At 43.0% G+C, this 16,911-nt stretch overlaps 1 protein-coding gene across 4 annotated transcripts in view; it reads left to right on the top strand.

Moving 5' to 3' along the window:
- MALT1 (MALT1 paracaspase) overlaps nucleotides 1-16,911 on the top strand; it is a 55,019-nt gene that overhangs the window by 1,816 nt on the left and 36,292 nt on the right. For all 4 annotated transcript variants that reach the window (XM_089497051.1, XM_089497049.1, XM_089497042.1 and 1 more), the window contains exons 2-3: nucleotides 11,347-11,513; nucleotides 15,390-15,511. In XM_089497051.1, coding sequence (XP_089353177.1) covers nucleotides 11,347-11,513; nucleotides 15,390-15,511 — 289 coding nt within the window. The remainder of the gene's footprint in view (nucleotides 1-11,346; nucleotides 11,514-15,389; nucleotides 15,512-16,911) is intronic.

The following is a 16,911-nucleotide window of genomic DNA, read 5'->3' as shown; positions in this document are numbered from 1 at the left end:
GCAAAAAGGAACCACTGGAAAGATGAGATCGGAGCTGGAATGTGTGGTTGCCTCAGCCCCGATCCGGCGCAGCTGAAGGCGACTGCAAGCCGCTCCTTAGGGGCAGTCTGCACAGCTCTTTACTCCTTTGCTCCTACTCCCCAGCCCTGGGGAAAGCTCCTGTTGTTTTGCAAGGCTGACATACGTGTGTGTAAATGTCTCTCTTTGTCTCCCAGTCCCTTACGCAGTGCAATATAATAAAATTGGTTTTTTTTGGTGTTTGCATGTACAATAAAATAACAGGAATAAGGATTTTTTCAGATTTTGCAATATTTATGTATGTTGTTGTTGATGTGTGCTTTCAAGTTATTACAACCCTAAGGCAAATTTATTATGGGGTTTTCTTGGCAGGTTTCTTCAGAAGGGGTTAGCTATTGCTGTCCTCTGAGGCTGAGAGAGAGTGACTTGCCCAAGGTCATCAAGTAGATTTACATGGCCAGGCCAGGATTTGAACCCTGGTTTCCAGAGTCACAGTCCAACACTCGAACCACTACACCATGCTAGCTCCCAGATATATCTCATTATGTATATATTTGCATATACATAATGAGATATCTTGGAGATGGGACTCAAGTCTAAATGTGAAATTCATTTATGTTTAGTATACACCTTATACACATAGCTTGAAGGTAATTTTATATACCTCCGTGGATTATATTATACTGGATCAGTTTGAGTCGGTGAGTACCGAAGATGTGGACAAGATCCTCGGAAGTGTTCGTAAAACAACCTGCTCTCTTGATCCCTGTCCCTCATGGTTAGCGGCCCAGGGGGGACCGGCGGTGACACTTTTGTTACGCCGGATAATTAATACATCTTTCAGGGATGGACGATTTCCATCGGATCTTAAATTGGCCATAGTAAGACCGATCCTAAAAAAGCCCTCCCTTGACCCCCTGGTTCATAATAATTATCGGCCGGTGTCGCTGCTACCATTCTTGGGGAAGGTGATTGAGAGGGCGGTTGCGATCCAGCTTCAGGCGGTCTTGGATGAAACGGATTATCTGGACCCATTTCAAACTGGCTTCCGGGCGGGTCACGGGGTTGAGACGGCCATGGTCGCCTTGGTCGATGATCTCCGTCTGGGCATTGACAGGGGAAGCGTGTCCCTGTTGGTGCTCTTGGACATCTCAGCGGCTTTCGATACCATAGACCATGGTATCCTTCTGGGGCGCCTGGCTGAGGTGGGAATCGGGGGCACTGCGCTCCAGTGGTTCCGCTCCTACCTCTCTGGGAGGTCCCAGATGGTGCAGCTGGGGGACGTGTGCTCCAGTGAGCGGGCCCTTAAAACTGGGGTCCCTCAAGGAGCCATTTTGTCCCCCATGCTATTTAACATTTACATGAAACCGCTGGGAGAGATCATCCGGAGATATGGGGCGCGGGGTTATCAGTACGCTGATGACACCCAAATCATTTTCTCTATGTCTCCGACTGATGCAGTGACTGGGGATGGCGTCTCTCCTCTCGTGGCCTGTCTGGAGTCAGTAATGGGCTGGATGAGGGAAAACCGACTCAAGCTTAATCCAGAAAAAACGGAGGTACTAGTGATAGGTTCCCCTGGACCAGGAATGACGGTGGTTCCACCTGTTCTGAATGGGGTCACGCTCCCCGTGAAGGACTCCGTGCGCAGTCTGGGGGTGCTTCTTGACTCTTCCCTTCGCCTGACTGCTCAGGTGAATGCGACGGTCAAGAGTACCTGTTATCAGCTTCGGCTGATTCGCCAGCTGCGCCCATACCTGGCTCAGAGGGACCTTGAAACTGTTGTACATGCTCTGGTAACTTCGAGACTGGATTTCTGTAATGTACTCTACATGGGGCAACCTTTATACCAAACTCGGAAGCTGCAACTGGTGCAGAACATGGCAGCGCGGCTGGTCACTGGTGCTCCCAGGACCAGCCATATAACACCCGTGCTTAAAGACCTCCATTGGCTGCCCATTCGCTTCCGAGCGCAATATAAGGCGTTGGTTATCACCTATAAAGCCCTAAATGGCTTGGGCCCAGGATTCCTGAAGGACCGCCTCTCCCCGTACATTCCGCCTCGCACCCTCAGAACATCTGGGCAGCAACTCCTGAAGGTGCCTGGGGCTAGGTTGGCTGCTACTGCTAGAAGATCCTTTTCCACAGCTGCCCCAGCCCTTTGGAATATGTTGCCCACGGACCTCCGCTCATCTACCACCCTGGCCCAATTTAGGAAGGGCCTAAAAACCTTCCTATTTAATCAGGCATTCCCCGACTAAACATCCTGTGGGCCTCCCTCCTCTCTCGTGGCCGTGAGGTTGGGCTAAGGGGTTTTCAGTGTTTTTAAGGATTGTTATTGTTATTGTATGTTTTTAATCTTGTATTTTGTTTGCGCTTCGGTGCATTTTGTTAGCCGCCCTGATCACCCGGAAGGGCGGGGTACAAATAAAAATTTTATTATTATTATTTTTTTTAAAAAAATTTTATACAATATTTTATATACAATATATGGAGCGCTGGTGGCGCAGTGGTTAAATGCCTCTACTGCAGCCACTGACTCACAAACCATAAGGTTGTGAGTTCAGTACCAGCAAGGGGCTCAGGGTTGACTCAGCCTAGCATCCTTCTGAAGTCCCTAAAATGAGTACCCAGCTTGTTGGGGGCAATTAGCTTACACTTTGTAAACCACTTAGTACATCGGTAAGCAGTATAGAAATGTACTTGCTATTGCTAATATTTTAAATATTTTTGTCATAAAACAAAAGTCTATGTACATTGAACCATCAGAAAACAAAGATATCACTACCTCAGCCACCCATGTGGATGATTTTGGATTTTGGAATATTTAGGATTTTGGAATTCCAGATAAGGGTGACTCAATTTATATTTCTTCCCACAGCATACGTTAAACACTGGTATTTGCTAGTGCAAGATGATGATGCTAGTGCAAGTTGCTGATGATGGCCGCCAACTTGGGCATCATTAAAAGCAGACTGGGCAAATTTTTGTCATACAAGGTTACTAGCCTTGTCATAGCCTTTATGGTTATAATCTACCTCCAAAGATTGGAAGCAGCATGTCTCTGAATACTAATAATGAAAGGGAGAAAGGACTACCGTATATACTCGACTATAAGTCGAGAAATTAATGCCCCAAAATGGACTCCAAAATCAAGGATCAACTTATGGAAGGGTCAATAGGTTTCTACTGCTGATTAGGTTAATAAAAAAAAAGCGCCCACCTTCCTCAGTATCCAAGTAAACAGCTCCCCGTTTGAGTCCCGGCGCCGGCAGCCTCTCCGCTCTCCGCGAGAGAGAGAGAGAGAGAGAGAGAGAGAATGTGAGAGAGAGAGAGAGCGCTCCTTCAGCCTTCCCTCGCAGCTGGAGCTAAAAGGAGCTACTGAGGGAAGGGAGAGGGATGCAGAGAGAGGGAGCATGCCCAGGCTTGGACCCTGTTTTGCAAGCCATGGGTCTGGAAATGCTAGGCTTAAAAGCAGGGAGAAAGCAAGGCTGGTTGATGTCCTCCTTTTTTTATTTTGCTAGGCATGGGTCTGGAAAGGCTGGGTTTAAAAGCAAGGCTGGTTGATGTCCTCCTTTTTTTATTTTGCTAGGCATAGGTCTGGAAATGCTGGGTTTAAAAGTAAGGGTGGTTGATGTCCTCCTTTTTTATTTTGCTAGGCATAGGTCTGGAAATGCTGGGTTTAAAAGTAAGGGTGGTTGATGTCCTCTTTTTTTATTTTGCTAGGCATAGGTCTGGAAAGGCTGGGTTTAAAAGCAAGGCTGGTTGATGTCCTCCTTTTTTTTATTTTGCTAGGCATAGGTCTGGAAATGTTGGGCTTAAAGGCAGGGAGAAATCAAGACGGGTGTCCTTTTTTTTTTGCAAGCCATGAGTCTGGAAATGCTGGGCTTAAAGGCAGAGAGAAAACAAGGCTGGTGCCCCCTTTTTGTTTTGCAAGCTGTGAGCCTGGAAATGCTGATGCAAAGAGGTGTGTGTGTGTGTGTGTGTGTATGCACCCAGACTTTTTTCCCCATGCTGATACTGTGACCCTTATGAGAGGTTCAGTGAGGGAGATGTAGAGAGGGAAGTGGTGCTTTGTTTCCCCCTTTAGATCTTTTGTAACATGGCCTCTACTTATGCACGGGTCATATCAAAATCCATGATTTTGGCCTCAAAAACTGCCCTCGACTTATACATGAGGTCGACTTATACATGAGGTCGACTTATACATGAGTATATACAGTATTAGCAGACCTCCTTGAACTGAAGTTAGCCACTGAGCGAGCAGGGGGACATACTTTGAAGTTGGCTACAACAGATGGCAAAACTAAAAAGGTGAAAATCTGGCACTTAGTGTGCTGTTGCCACCTGTTTTTCAAGTTAATTAAAATGCTGTAAGGGTGTCCCAGTTGGCAAAGGGGGCAAGCAAGGCTGCATCCTTTCACTCTGTCTTTTCAAACTGTATGCAGAACATAATGTAAGAAAAGCAGACTTGGACACAGAAGCAGGAGAAGTGAAAATAGGAGGAAGGAACGTCAGCAATCTAAGATATGCAAACAACACCATACTATTAGCAGAAAACATCGAAGAGCTAGACCAACAACTGAGGAAGATCAAAGAAGAAAGTGCAAAGGCAGACAAAAAATAATGACCACAGAGGATCTTCGCAAGTTCAGCCTAGACAATGAGGATATAGAAATAGTGAAAGAGTTCCTATACCTTGGATCAAACATAGATCAGAACAGAGACTGCAATCAAGAAATCAGAAGAAGACTGAGAATGGGGAGGGCAGCTATGAAAGAATTAGAAAAGCTTCTAAAGAGCAATGATATACAACTAAGCATGAAAGTTAGAATTGTACAAGCAATTGGATACCCCATTACCATGTATAGATGTGAGAGCTGGACAGTTAAGAAAATGGACAAAAAGAGAATAAATTCATTTGAGATGTGGTGCCGCAGTCATGGTTTTATCTTTGATTCTTCTCTGTCGTGTATCCCTCAGATCCAGACCACAACCAAGGCTTGTAGATTCTTTTTATACAATATTGCCAAAATCCGACCATATCTCTCCGACTCTACTGCCAAGATCCTGGTCCATGCCCTAGTGGTCTCACGACTGGATTACTGTAATGTCTTCCTGGCTGGGCTTCCTCTTTCTCACCTCCGTCCTTTAATCTCCATCCAGCATTCAGCTGCACGCATTATCACATCCGCCCACCGCTCTGACCACATCTCTCCTGTGTTGGCATCCCTTCACTGGCTCCCACTCCCTTTCCGCATTCAGTACAAGCTTCTGCTGTTGACGTTTAAAGCCCTCCATGGGCTGGCCCCTCCTTACTTATCAGACCTTCTTTCCCCTCACCTTCCCACTAGGGCCCTCCGTTCTGGTAGTCAAGGTCTCCTGTCCCAGCCCAGGATTTCCCCTGCCCCATCTCGGATTCGCCCCTTTTCACTCGCTGCCCCTCACTCCTGGAACCTTCTTCCCCCATGAGCAAGAGCCATCACTTCTTTAACCAGCTTCAAAACGGAGTTGAAGACCATCCTGTTCAGAGAAGCGTTCCCAGGCATTGCATAATTGTCACTTGCTATTTTATGTTCTTTTGTTGCCTGTTTTATTGAAGCATTTCCTGTATTGCTGTGTATTTTATATGTATTATCCTACTAGAGAGGCAGGCTAGCTCCAACAGGCCTCCCTGGAAGAAGATTAACCATCCATTAAGAGGCCAAGCCCTCCCTCTAGTCCATCTCCCCTGATCTAGGCCTCGGAGGTAGATAAGAACTGCTGGCCCTCATCCTCTTCCCCACCACCACTCCCTTCTCCTTTTATGTCGTGTCTTTTTAGATTGTAAGCCTGAGGGCAGGGAACTGTCCAAATAAAAAGATTGTATGTACAGCGCTGTGTAAATTTACAGCGCTTTATAAATAAAGGTTAATAATAATAATAATAATAATAATAATAATAATAATAATAATACCATGGGCAGCAAAAAGAACAAATAAATGGGTCCTAGAAGAGATCAAGCCTGAAATTTCCCTGAAGGCAAAAATGACTAAATGGAGGCTGTCATATTTTGGGCACATCATGAGAAAGCACAAATCATTAGAAAAGACAATAATTGTAGGGAAGGTGGAGGGAAGGAGAAAGAAAGGAAGACCACATGGATGCACTAAAGAAGTCACGGGTATGAATCTGCAAGAACTTAGAATAGTGGAAAATAGGGAGTGTTAGAGACATCTTATCCACAGGGTCTCCATGAGTCGAGATTAACTTGAGGGTGGTTAACAACCACAAAGAAGGGTGTCTTGGGGCACACGAATAACAAGTTTAGGTGTAATAGATAAAGATACCATAAGGTGAGTTCCTGAGGTTCAGTCTGGTATGTCAGTGGGAGTTTTAGATGTTCTCTGCTACAGTTGCATGTTTGTGGCCTACCCCAGTGTTTCTCAAATGGTGGGATGAGACCCTGGGGTATGTGAGAGAGTTGTTTGAGGTGGGCATGATGTGGAGGCCCTGATCCCCCCTTCTCTTCCCAAGACTGGGCCTTGAGCAGACCTGGGGGGGTGCAGCCAGAGGCCGCCCCTGCCCCAATCACTCTCCATTCAGTGCAGGACTGCGTCAACCAGACACCGCAGTCCACAACAGACCACTGGCAAGGAGCACTTTTCTGTGCTCCTTTTTGCACTGCGTTTGGTCTGCTTTAGGTGGCTGCAACACAACTTCAGCCCTGTCTGACTATGTACATCGTCTGAACCCCATGTCCTCAGATTGGCCAGAAGACAGCACTTCTGGTCCGTCTGTTTTGGACCCTTTTCTGGATGGGAAGAGGAAGGCAAGAAGGGTGCTTAGGGCCTCTGCCTGAGGAAGGAGGAAGAGGAGAGCTATTTCCTTATGAGATGTTAAAATATAAATATACATGAATAGATAAAAATAGGTGCACTAAACAAACAACATATTTTTATTCATATACTACATCAAGCAGAGAGGGGCAACATGTAAATGTAAAGGGATTCACAAGGGCAAAAAGTTTGAGAACCATTGGCCTATACTGTAACATTCAGTTTAGGAGCTGAAATCAGTATTTACTCATTTTAGGCTCCTGCCAACCCAAAATGCCCATTGTGTCATTTCACAATTCAGTACTCTGACCTTACCTGTCCCAGAGGAGGGTAATTTCTGCTGTGTTTTCACATTGGGTAAAATCCAGTCATTCAACTTTTGGCAGATGCAGGGATATAGCACAAGTAAAAGGAGGTTCCACTTGGTGTGTCAGCATGAATCATGACTCTGATTCATGCAGATACAAAGGTGGTGGATTTTTCCAAAACTGAATAAATAATGTGTCTTCAAATAGATAGCTGAAGATGTTTCCCCACATTAGCATAGGGGTGACAATGTTTGACCTTCCAGATGATTTAGACTACCTGTGTCCATTTATCATTGGCCATGTTGGCTGGAGCTTATGGTAGGTGAATTTCCAAACATCTGGAGGATCAAAGATTCCCTACCTCTACTGTAGAAGTAAAACTTTTCAGATATTTATAGAATCATAGAAGAGTTCGAAGCGACCACAAGGGCCACCCAGTCCAACCCCCTGCCATGCAGGAATCAAAGCATCCCCGACAGATGGCCATCCAGCCTCTGTTTAAAGACCTCTAAGGAAGGAGACTCCACCACTCCCCCAGGAAGGAATGTGTTCCACTGTTGAACAGCCCTTACTGTCAGGAAGTTCCTCCTAATGTTGAGGTAGAATCTCTTTTCCTGCAATTTGCATTCATTGTTCCGCGTTGTCTCTGGAGCAGCAGGAAACAAGCTTGCTCCCTCCTCAATATGGCATCCCTTCAAATATTTAAACAGGGCTCACATATCACCTCTTAACCTTCTCTTCTCCAGGCTGAACATCCCCAGCTCCCTATGGCCTTCCTCATAGGGCATGGTTTCCAGACCCTTCACCATTTTAGTTGCTCTCCTTTGGAAATGCTCCAGTTTCTCCACATCCTTTTTTAATTGTGGTGCCCAGAACTGGACACAATATTCCAGGTGAGGCCTGACCAAAGCAGAATAGAGTGGGATTATTACTTCCCTTGATCTAGACACTATACTTCTATTGATGCAGCCTAAAATTGCATTGGCCTTGTTAGCTGCCGCATCACACTGTTGAATCATGTTCAACTTGTGAACTACTTGTACTCCCAGATCCCTTTCACACGTAATTTCATTCAGCCAGGTGTCCTCCATCCTATATCTGTGCATTTCACTTTTCTGCCCTAAGTGCAGTACCTTACATTTCTCCGTGTTTAATTCTATTTTGTTAGCTTTAGCCCAGCTTTCTAGTCTATTCAGGTCATTTTGAATTTTAGCTACTCCCCCTAATTTGGTGTCATCTGCAAATTTGATGAGTATGCCCCCAATTCTGTCATCCAAGTCATTGATAAAGATGTTGAATACCACTGGGCCCAGGACAGAGCCCTGTGGGACCCCACTGGTCACTCCTCTCCAGGATGAAAAGGAGCCATTGTTGAGCACCCTTTGGGTTCGGCCAGTCAACCAATTACAAATCCATGTGACAGTTACCTTGTCTAGCCCACATTCTATAACAGTGATGGTGAACCTTTTACGCACCGAGTGCCCAAAACACAACCCAGACCCCACTTATTTATTGCAAAGTGCCACGTCCCTCTACATTTCTAGTATGAAACAGTGGCAAACTCTGTGCTAGGGCAACAGCATGTGTGCCCAGAGAGGGCTCTGAGTGCCACCTCTGGCACGTGTGCCATAGGTTCACCATCACTGTTCTATAAACTTGTTTGCAAGGATATCATGGGGAACTTTGTCAAAGGCCTTACTGAAATCAAGATATACTATATTCACAGCATTCCCTTCATCTAACAAGCTGGTAATTTTATCAAAAAAAGCGATCAGGTTTGTCTGACATGACTTGTTTCTCTGAAACCCATGTTGACTTTTTGTGATATTCTTAAAGTGACTCCAGTCTTAATATGGGAGGGAGTATATTTTAGCTATTGCACACACACACACACACACACACACACACACACACACACTCATATGTGTATATATACATGCGTGCAAACACACACACACACAAGCTGCCTTGCTGTCCCTGGGAGAGACGTCTTAAAGGGATACACACACACCTCCCTGGCCCAGCCTCTCTCCTCCTCTTTGCAGCCTGGCTTATGGACTCTGCGTGAATGGGTGTGTGGTTTTGGACTGTGCAAAGGGAGAGAGAGGGCATTTTGGAAGTCCTCCTGGACAGGGGGGAGCAATGGAGGTCATGCCTTGGGAAAGGAGGGCATGGAATCAGGCTGGCTTATGGACCCAGCCTCCTCCTTTCTCTCTCTCTCTCTCTCTCTCTCTCTCTCTCTCTCTCTTTGTGTGTGTGTGTGTGTGTGTGTGTGTGTGTTTGGAAAATCGGATCAAGGAGGAGAAGGCAGTGGATTTAAATGGCTAGAGACTCTGCATCCAAAGCCCAGGGTTGGAAAATCGGATCAAGGAGGAGAAGGCAGTGGGTTGAAGTGGAATACACACACACACACACACACACACACACACACACACACACACACATATCCAGGGTTTCCTATGTCTCCCCAGACTCCGTTTGGGAAAGAGAGAAGGAAAGGCTCTATTTCCCCCCAGATTGCTGTGCATCCACCCTCTCCTCTGTTACAAATGGTGTTCAATGGCTCTCCTCACACAGAGGGTAGGTTGCAATCCACTGGGGGAAGCCTTTAAGAGTCCTTTGACAGATGCAGGCGCTTGAGCGGCCGGGACTTCAGGCGCTTAAAGTTCTGAAAAGATTAAGCGCCTGTAAACCATTAAAAAAATTTAAAAATTAATAATCCTTATCTCTTATCGAAAGACCACCGCGAACAAAGGGGTGAGGGAAGCAAAGATGGCGACGGCGACGACGAATGGGGACAGAAAGGGCGACTCCCCCGAGCCAGCCCATCACGCTCTGCTCCTCCCATCCAGTTAACCCGATTTCAGAGGCTGATTGTTCCTATTTAAATACTCCGATTCCTGTCCCGAATCAAGGGAAAATTGTAGGTTCGACCCTTCTATTTTTTTAACCTGGTATATAAGCCCTTAACACGGATTAAATAAAAACCCGGGTTAAGATTCGGATCTTAGTGGGAACGATTGCGGGTTAATCTAGAACTGTTCTAGAGTTAATTCGGTTTCTAATAGGAACGCTATACCTTGAATTCGATTTGTAACCCGGAGTTTAAGCCAGTGAGAATGCCCCCGTTGTCCTAACAAGCACAGTACTAAAGGACATGGGGTTTCCAATACACAATGTCCAGTTAATGTCTCTTCATAGTTACGACCCCATCTCCTGTTATGATTCCTAAGACTGCTTCTGTTTGCTATCTATTTTGACAGTGATAGGTCTGGGGGGAGGAGATTGGGCTCTCTTTCAATTCTTTCTTATCTCTTTAGTGCTTCCAAAGACCAGTGCTAGTAATGCAAGACATAACCTTTGTTTTTTTTTAATTAGATTTTTCCTCTACTTTTCCACGGAGTTTTTGTACCACTTAAAAAGGCTTTATAAAATTAATTAGTAACAGTGAACAGACAGAATAAAAGGAAAGGTAGATGGTTTGGCCCCAAGAAAAATTCCAAAATCCATACTGTATTAATATTTTTATTATGCCAATCAAAAAGGGACTGAAGTGTGTGTATGGATTTTAGAACATTTGAATTATTATTCACCAGGGAAGATGTGACAAATGGAGGAGGAAAAGGGGAAGACTTAAAGTAATAATAGAATGCATTTGATCCGTAACAGTCCAGGCAGGCAACTCAAATAGTTACAAAACAGTTAAGTTCTAAAATTCCAGTTAATTCTGCTTTTGTATGCAGCTTTTGAAGCATGTATAATTAGCGTGTTAGTAGCTTTTATGGTGTCTTCTTTCCACTACAAATTTAAATAATGCAAGACCGTTGTGTACTGTTGAATTGTTGTGTCTAAAAGATTTTAAAGCATTCCTAATGAAATGAATTTTAAGTGGAGCTTTGAATATGCTTGAATGTAGTGTATATTGGTTTGAGTGTTGGACTATGACACATACATACACACACAGTATTGACTTGGTTTGTCCTGTAGCTTTGCCCTTATTAAAATAGACTGAAGATTATATTAAGGAAATGTTTGATAGAAATAGCTATGAAATTCATATTCATATTGGTACAAGTACTGTAACAATTCTTTGGAAGAGAACTATTTTGTGGGCTGGTACGCTCTATGAGCAATTGTATTTGTTCCTCAAATTACTCATGCATATGTGAATGTATTTTGTTTTGTTCTACATTTTTTCACAGTTCTCAGGAACTGGAACAATGTTCTCTCCAAGTATTGGAGCCTGAAGGAAGTCCAAGCAGGAGTCTTCTTCAACTAATGGGGGAAAGAGGCTGTACTGTGCTAGAGCTGACAGAATTGCTACAGACCCTGAAACATACTGAAGCACTTCAGTATCTCAACCCTCCAAGTGAGTTTTGGTTTTCAAGATCATCCATCTCTTTGTGTCTTTTGCTGAATATCATTTTAAAGATGGACTACACCAGACTTTCCCAACCTGGTGCTGTTCACTATAGTGAAAGGTGGGAAATTCCAGACAGGTAAAAATAAACTATTACTCCACACTGTGGAATTCACTGTCACAGGATGTGGTGATGTTTGTCAACATGGATGGCTTTACAGAGGGATTAGGTAAATTCATGGCTACTAGTCTGGAGAGTTATGCATCACCTCCAGTATCAAAAGCAAAATATCTGTGTAGATCAGTTGGTGGGAAATGTGAGAGGCAGGGTGCTTTTCATCTCATATTATGTTTGTGGGATTTACATAAGCAGTGATTGGCTGCTGTGGAACAGTACATTGAACTAGGCAGGCCTTTGGTCTCATCTAGGATAAGCACTTACATTCTTAGATGTGTTGGACTTGAATTCCCACTGTCACGACCCAGCATGACCATGCTGATTGGGGATGATGTTAATTGCATTCTATCACATCTGGAGGTCACCCAGGTTGGGGAACACTGATTACACTTTATGTTTAAAACATAAATAATGTCCTCCAAAGAACTTTGAAGACTTCTGTCCAGCAGGTAAAAAATCTACACCTACTGACAGGGAAAGAGAAGGCTCAGGTCGCTTTTCCATTTGTACAGTCAGCCCTCCATATCCACAGATTTTTTTGTCAGCGGATTCAACCATCCACAGCTTGAAAACTTTCCCTCTCTCTCTCTCTCTCTCTCTCTCTCTATATATATATATATATAAAGCAAACCTTGATTTTGCCATTTTATATAAGGGACACCATTTTACTATACCATTGTATTTAATAGGACTTGAGCATCCACAGATTTCGGTATCTGTGCGGGGTGGGTCCTGGAATCAAACCCCAGCAGATACCAAGGGCCCACTGTGGTTCATCCGCAACTGTCCTGTCTTGCTTGAGCTATCCAGAGGTCTTCAGCTTTTTCCTCGTATGGAAGGGAGCCTTTAAAGTGCACAGTTAGGCTCTTTTATTGTACTAAATAACAAATGCCAGGTGTTGTAGGCTAGATTTCAGAGGAAGAAACTGGCAAAAACCACTTCTCAGTATCCCTTGCCTATGAAAACCTTATGAAATTCATGGGATCGCCATAAGTCAACAGGTGATTTGAAGAGACATACATGCACAGCATGTAACCTAGTATCTCTCAGTGGCAATGTGTAGTTAGCTTATATAGGTACATTGAAGTTAAAATTAAAGGGAGGGTTTTTCAAAAGTAGTAAGCAGCTCCAGAAGCAAGTAAGGGACTGTACAGATTGGCAGGATTTTTTCTGCCACTTTCTGCCCTGGATTTGTGCTGACTGTAACTATATTAACACATCTATGTATGCACAAAGGATGAGATTAATAATAATATTAGGATTTATTTATATGCCGCCCAATCACTGGGAATCCAGGCGGCTTACAACAGAGGGGATACTAGACAGATCCCTGCCCTCAGGCTTACAATCTAAAAAGACACGACACAAAAGGAGAAGGGAATGGTGGGGGGGAGGGGATCAGGTCCAGCATTCTTCTCTCCCTCTGAGGCCTGGACCAAGGCAGATGGACCGGAGGGAGGGCTCTTCTTCTTCAGGCTAGCCCTGGTTGATTACTTATCAACCACAAACCATTCAGTTGAATGTGGCTGACATGTTCTCATCTTGTTTGTGATTGTATTGAAGAAGAATTAGTGTTTTCTGTTGCCCGCTATGTGGTAATACTGTGTATTCTATGTAGCATAAGAATTCTGTTGAAGATGGCAACTATTCATGTATGCGAGAAATGTAACTAATAGCGACTCTGATCTGAGAGAACAAATGGAACCAAATACTCTCTGCTAATGCACTATAAACAAAGGAGGACAAAGTTTTTATTATTGTAATTTCACTGTATTGGCTTAAGGTCCTAAATCCAAACATTGTTTTCCTCCAGGGCTTCACACAGAATGTTAAGAGGTTTAAATCTAATTATTTACCTTCCCTTAATCCAAATTGGTAGGATTCAGCAACATAGCCATGTTAGTCTGGAATATCAGTATGCAGTGGGATCTTGTAGCACCTTTAGGACTAGCTGAGCAAAAGATGTTGGAGATATAACATCTTCTACTCAGTTAGTCTCAAAGGAGCTACAAGATCCCTTTGCATACTTAATTTATATTTAGGGTTGCCATTCCTGAGGACCTCCAAACCGGGACAAATGTAGGACAAGGTTTGAAAATGTAGGATTTTTTTTTTTTTTTAAATTTCCTGGCCAGGAAATTAAAAAAAAAAAAAAAAGGTCCTACATTTTCAAACCTTGTCCTCCTACTCCTCCTCCCGGCCTGGGAGAAAGCCTAGGCCTGCTCCCAGGCCGGGAAGGCGCACGCAGGGGCGTAGGTGGCCGCGGGTGGTGCCATCCCGGTCTTGGCGCCAAACTGGACCGGGACCTGGACGGCACCGCCCAAAGCGGGATTGCCCCGCCTACAGGCGGGATATGGCATCCCTATTTATATTGGTTTTTTATGTTGATATTGTCATGAACCTGTGTCAAACCCCAGTGTTTCTACAGTAAGAAACCATTTTGGTAGACATTGCTAGTGCAACTGCAGCAGTCTGTACAATCTGTACAAACTGAATGTACAGTGATTAAAACTCAGATGTAAGAATAGCTGACTGGGGCTCCAAAACTGGAATCTAAGACAAATCCTATGTACAAGATATATAAGAACAGCTATGTTTGAATGTTGTGTTCTCATACTGTGTCTGTATTCTTAGTAAAATAGCATCTTGTTTAGTTTTATTGGTTACTTAATATTTAGGGTAATGGCTTGCAGCATACTGCGCTACTGTTTGCATATTTCTAAATTATTTCAAATGATTGTGCTTTCTTTGTATCCTGCAGATTGGAGAAGTTAGTTAAATTAACAGAAGGTTTTATATTACATTCTTCTCTTGAGGCAGGCCTATTATATTTTAGATACCAGAGGCAAGGGTTTGAATTTGGCTCAAAATGGAGACAACTAGGCTTAATTTGCCTCTGAATAAAGTGTTCATTTTCTCTCCCAATCCCTAAAATACCTCTTATAGGGCATTTTATCTTCAGTTTTATAATATGCATGTTGGAATATTGAAATTAATTTCCTGTGGAGGAAGTAGGTGGATAAATGACTTCAACAGAACATACTTTTTGTCTTTGTGTTTTATATATTAACATTTTAAATTATTGCTTTAATGGCATGTAAAATATTTAGAGCATATAGTGATAGTTACATTGTATTATCTCAACTGGATCAGTTTAACATGGCCTTATATAGATGATTCTTCTTACTCATTTTGATTTTTTAAAACTTAAGAGTACAGTGGTACCCCGGGATACGAATTGATCGCGTTACGAAATTTCCGGGGTACGAAAAAGTTAGATTGGAAAAAACTGTTCCGGGTAACGAAAGATTTTTCGGGTTACGAAATTCATTTCGGTGCGAAATTTAAATGCGAAGCGTGGCTAGCGGCTTTCCAGCGCTAACGGAAAGCCTTTTCGGGTTGCGAAATGTATCGGGTTACGAACGGCGCCGCGGAACGAATTAATTTCGTAACCCGAGGTAGCACTGTATAGATTTCAATTTTTATTATTAATGAACAAGTTACAGATCACACATGTTTATATTGTTCATATTTTTCACTTCTTAGAGTTTATATTCTCTTAATTTTATTATGGCTTATAAGTGAAATAAGTATCAACTTTTAATGATTTGATGTGTTATAGTTATTAATTAAATAAGTATCAAAGGTAAACAAGTCAATTTTCTGCATCAAAATTGACTTGTGTTATGTCTTCTCTTTTTTTATAGGTATAAAGATAGTTCTAGAACCAGAATCTCTGGTAGCAGTATCTGGCCAAATGGTGAAGCTGAGCTGCTGGGCATCTGGTTGTCCACTTCTTCATTATCAATGGTTTAAAGGGGAGAAAGTGGTAAATAAAATATATGATGATCTAGGAACACAGGGAATGTTGATAATTAAACTATGAAGGAAGAAATACACCTATCAAAATGCAGGGAATCCCCAGTTGTATTAAAAATGCGGGTCCTTCCACTTCTACTTCACACTTGAAGTGGACAACACAGACCCATGGATATTTCTGTGATCATGATCTAAAACTGTTAAACTCTTGACAGTCCCAATTTTCTTTTAAAACAATTTCCCAATCTTGGTTATTTTGAAACTGTGATAGTTTTAATATTATATTTTGGAAATTTTATAAGACTAAACTGATTGTTCCTCCATGCCTATAGTTTTAAAAATATTCTTATTAAAGTTTATCACAATTTGAGGGTACCAATGATGTGGGTTTTATGTTAGTAGCATGCAATTAAAATATTAAATGTTGCCCTTTGGCCAAGACATTTCTGTTATACCAAGTTAGCACTCTATAAAGTACCTTCCAGTTGCTTATTATCTTATTGTTGACAACCACTTGTATCGAAAAACTTTAAATTATGCATTATTAATGGCAAAGTATTATTCTACACCTTATTTTATTTATTGAAATACTTTTTTAACTTGGCCCTGTATCAGTAGGTGCTGTGGTGTAAAGTCCCCAAATTTGGATAAATAGTCAAGTCATAATTTGATACTGAAATGAAAAGAGTATTGGATTTAGCTGGGCCTGTGGGAAGAGGGCATTGTATAACTGGGATACTACACTGAAGATCAGTATTCTGATAAAGTTGATGTGATGATCCCTGAGGGCAAAGCCCTGTGCGTGACTATTACTCTCATGGGATCACTGTACAAAAAGAACTTTTCGCTGCCACCACCCAGTGAATGAACTTTAATTATTGTAGCTCCACAGCTACCCCTTCCTCACACACACTGGGACTTGTGAGGAGTAGAGAGAGAGAGATCTAGTTTCCTTTCTTGCCAGCCCAGAACAACCAGTAGCCGAGTTAAGGCGCGTGTATAGGAGCAGAGAGATAGCAGATGCTTTTTTAAGAAAGAAGTTTATTTTAAAAAGGGATAGAATAGGATAGAAAGACTTTATATCGCTCTTGCAAAGCCTCCTTGCCTTGCAGGTCAAAGAACATAGTTACAGAGTTCATTCCAGACAAGCCATTGTTGAAAATAACAAAAGGCCTAAACGCACTAACTAACACATTCCTAATTACTCACGGAAGATGGGATTTGTAGTCCTTTGGAGTTCTTGGAATCAGGGAGCTGGCTCCTTGCCAACTCTACCTGCATTCCTGAGTCTGTGTCCCCCAGACTCCAAGAGACATCATCTGGTTCCCCCTCAGGGGCGGATCAAGGGAGAGACAAAGGAGCGCATGGCCTCAAAGGGCCTTTTAAAGATTCCCCATAGAAAGTTCTTGA

The sequence above is a fragment of the Sceloporus occidentalis genome, unplaced genomic scaffold, assembly GCF_023333645.1.
Source record: "Sceloporus occidentalis isolate IW3139 unplaced genomic scaffold, rSceOcc1.0.p SCAF_1, whole genome shotgun sequence".
Lineage (NCBI taxonomy): Eukaryota > Metazoa > Chordata > Lepidosauria > Squamata > Phrynosomatidae > Sceloporus > Sceloporus occidentalis.
This window is presented reverse-complemented; position numbering and strand designations above follow the sequence as displayed.